Here is a 3,427-nt window from a genome sequence, read left to right as displayed (position 1 = left end):
GAATTCAGATAAAACAGAGGTTATGCTAGTGAAATCACAGAACAGACTGAAAGGAAATGTGGGCTTACATGAGCTCGACCCTTGCAGTCTCTCATCAAAACTTAAACTAGAAAATCTAATCATTTGCACCCGAGCTGATTTAGGGCTGCAGTAGCAAAGGGGTTGAATACTTATGCAACTGAAATTAATCTGTTTTTCTCTGGAAATCTTACTTATTTATATTCTATATGCATTTCTTTATCAATGTGGAGTAGTTTGTGTAGATTCTACGTGTAAAGTGTAGTTTGAAAGCGTCGTGGAGTATGGTCAGGTGATAACAAAATGTGAAAACTTTGCAGGGGGGTGAATACTTCTGCAAACCACTGTGTGTGTATATATATTTATTTATTTATAACTATGTCTCAATCCTAAAATTCTAGGTGATGCTAAACTTTTGTTCATAGCTGTAGTTGGCACGTGCTGGGACCAGGGTCAGGAGGGAGCAGGGCGAGGAGGGCTGGGAGTTTGGCTCAGTTAGTTTGGGGTCAGTGGAGTCAGGCCGTGGAAAGATTACAAACAATAAGGGTCAGGAGCCAGAGACACAGCCTCCCTGCTATACCATAGGCTGACACACAGCTGGAAACAAGCACACTCCCATCATATACTGGAAACTATATACCCGACTCTGCAAACTGGAACTCTGACTGGACTGATTCACAGCCTGGGGATACTGAAGCGATCAGGTGTGTCTGCATTTTGAGCAGTCAGTGTGACCTGGCTGGCAGTGATCGGGTGTGTGTGAGCAGTCAGTGTGACCTGGCTGGCAGTGATCAGGTGTGTCTGAACAGTCAGTGTGACCTGGCTGGCAGTGATCGGGTGTGTGTGAGCAGTCAGTGTGACCTGGCTGGCAGTGATCAGGTGTGTGTGAGCAGTCAGTGTGACCTGGCTGGCAGTGATCAGGTGTGTCTGAGCAGTCAGTGTGACCTGGCTGGCAGTGATCAGGTGTGTCTGCAGTCTGAGCAGTCAGTGTGACTTGGCTGGCAGTGATCGGTTGTGTGAGCAGGTGTGTGTGAGCAGTCAGTGTGACCTGGCTGGCAGTGATCAGGTGTGTCTGAGCAGTCAGTGTGACCTGGCTGGCAGTGATCAGGTGTGTCTGAGCAGTCAGTGTGACAGTCAGTGTGACAGTCAGTGTGACCTGGCAGTGATCAGGTGTGTGTGAGCAGTCAGTGTGAGCTGGCTGGCAGTGATCAGGTGTGTGTGAGCAGTCAGTGTGACCTGGCTGGCAGTGATCAGGTGTGTCTGAGCAGTCAGTGTGACCTGGCTGGCAGTGATCAGGTGTGTCTGAGCAGTCAGTGTGACCTGGCTGGCATATTTCTTATTATCTGTACTGAGTATTGCAGTGCAGTGCAGTGTAGTGCAGTGCTGTAGGCAGAAGCAGGTACTCTTTACTGTAGTTAAGGGTAAAATGATAAACAGTTAAACAGGGATAAACAGCTTCCAGTTAGTGTAAGCTGAAGCCTCAAGTTTGAAAAACAGTTTGATGGAGAAGAATGTGGTGGTGAGGGGATGCTGTTACCACAGACAGAAACACTGTTAAATTGAATACAAAAGTAAAGAATACAGAAACCCCAGGACCAGACTGCCCAGCGATAGTTGATTTGCTACAGATTAGCAGTGGCAGCAGTTATTTATTAATTGAAATGCATTTATTTAAAGAAATTATTACGACATGAAAGTACAGTCTGAGACTGACTAGAAGAGTGATGCGCCGCAGTCTGCTGGAAACCCTGTTTCATTTTCATTTAATCACTAGAATGACACGACTTTGAAAAGCATTCAGTTTATTAAGTTTGTCATTGAAGTTGTGAAGTTTCTTTTAGTATATCTAAATGTGTGACTATTCTCTAAATTTAACATAGTGTCCCATTACCATTCCAGATTTTCTGAAATTCTTTCAGCCTGTCCCCACACCGTCAAGCCCTGTGATCAGCCTAGCTCCCTCCTCTGTGCCTTCTCGAGAGCTATAATGACATTGTACACAGCGAGGTGACCAGAACTGGACACTAGGGGGTGGGATCTAACAAGAGCATTGCACCGGTTATAGTTTACCACAGTGTTTTTGCACAGTATTTATGCAGCTTTCCTTTGCTTTCCCCATGGTTATACTATGCACTTACCATAGCACAGTATTACCTGTGCTTTACCATGCATTCAGTGTGCTTTATAACACTTTTGCTGTGCTTTTGTGTGGCAAACTTGTACTCCTTCTATTCCACACTTTTGGCAACGTAACCTAATTTTTAATTGGCATTCTTGCCTCACCATATTGGAGAGATACTTTTAAAGACAAGTCCACTGTAGACCAAGATCCTTTTCAAAGTATTTCTTCCCTGTTTGTAAGCCATTCAAATACAGTGCAGGTTGGGCACACTACCCAAGAGTCGTTCGGCTTCCTAGATTGTGAAGAAGTCCAAAGGTTTCTGATTGTGAAACCCTGCAAGCGGTCCAAACGTGCGTGCGCAACGATCTTGATTTGCACCACTTGATTTTGCAATTTCAGACCTGAAATTAGAACTCCTTGCCAATGCATTCATTTCGAATGATACAATTGCAAAAATCTTGATTATTAAATATTTGTGTATTCAAAAAAAAAAAAAAAAAAAAAAAACACACTCATTGAGTAATAGTTAATGACGGCCTACATATTTGTGGAATGTTTCTGGTCTTTAAAAATCTTTTGGATTCCTCCACCATCTAGGCAGTTAAAGGAGTTTGTGGGGTCCAGGAACTGTATGTGATAGGAAAATGGAATGAAGATTTTGAAAAGGATCTGTGTGTTATAGGGGCTCAGACTGGTACTCTACATGCACCTGTAATGCAACGCTTGCTTTCTGCACTTCTGCGCCATCCGAGTTAATAGCGGAGTGCCAGAATGTACCACCTCTCTCCTTGGCTCTCTGCTGCAGTCGCTAGCTTGATTTCTCCTACATTCTCGTCCCGCAAGCGTACCCGCTGCCAAATACTGACTAATATTTTCTACCTGGCAAGCATTCCCTGCAACACTCGCACCACCACTGCTCACTGCCATGTGCACCAGCTTCGATTACAGCACTTAAAAAAAAAAAAACAACAACTAACAGTTTTTAAACAGTAAAGCTGCAAATTGCATTGGGTTTTTTTTTTTTTGTTGTTGCTATATTAAACAGTAGCTAGTGCTAAATTTAGAAAAGGAACTCAATTCAATTGCAAAGTTTCGACTGGCAGCCTTCATCAGCGTCTTCAAAGCAGACATTGGTAAACGTTTGCAATTAATTCAGTTTCCGAAGAGCAGCTCCTGGTCCGAGGAGAGAACACCTTAACATAGACTTTAAAAAAAAAAAGAAAAACCTAGTAATTGAGTAATTAAAATAAGGTGATTGCAGACTTCAGGACATAGCGCTACAAAACA

General features: G+C 43.4%; 1 protein-coding gene across 1 annotated transcript in view; it reads left to right on the top strand.

Annotated features, from left to right (window-relative positions):
* Positions 1 to 302: 302 nt before the first annotated feature.
* Positions 303 to 3,427, top strand: part of pear1 (platelet endothelial aggregation receptor 1) — a 23,363-nt gene continuing 20,238 nt past the window's right edge. Inside the window, exons 1-3 of the mRNA XM_041238969.1 lie at positions 303 to 310; positions 744 to 939; positions 1,043 to 1,188. Of these exons, the coding sequence (XP_041094903.1) occupies positions 303 to 310; positions 744 to 939; positions 1,043 to 1,188 (350 nt within the window). The remainder of the gene's footprint in view (positions 311 to 743; positions 940 to 1,042; positions 1,189 to 3,427) is intronic.

The sequence above is a fragment of the Polyodon spathula genome, chromosome 51 (assembly GCF_017654505.1).
Source record: "Polyodon spathula isolate WHYD16114869_AA chromosome 51, ASM1765450v1, whole genome shotgun sequence".
In the NCBI taxonomy this organism is placed as follows: domain Eukaryota; kingdom Metazoa; phylum Chordata; class Actinopteri; order Acipenseriformes; family Polyodontidae; genus Polyodon; species Polyodon spathula.
The sequence above is the reverse complement of the archived record's forward strand: the minus strand, read 5'-3'. Positions and strand labels throughout refer to the sequence as shown.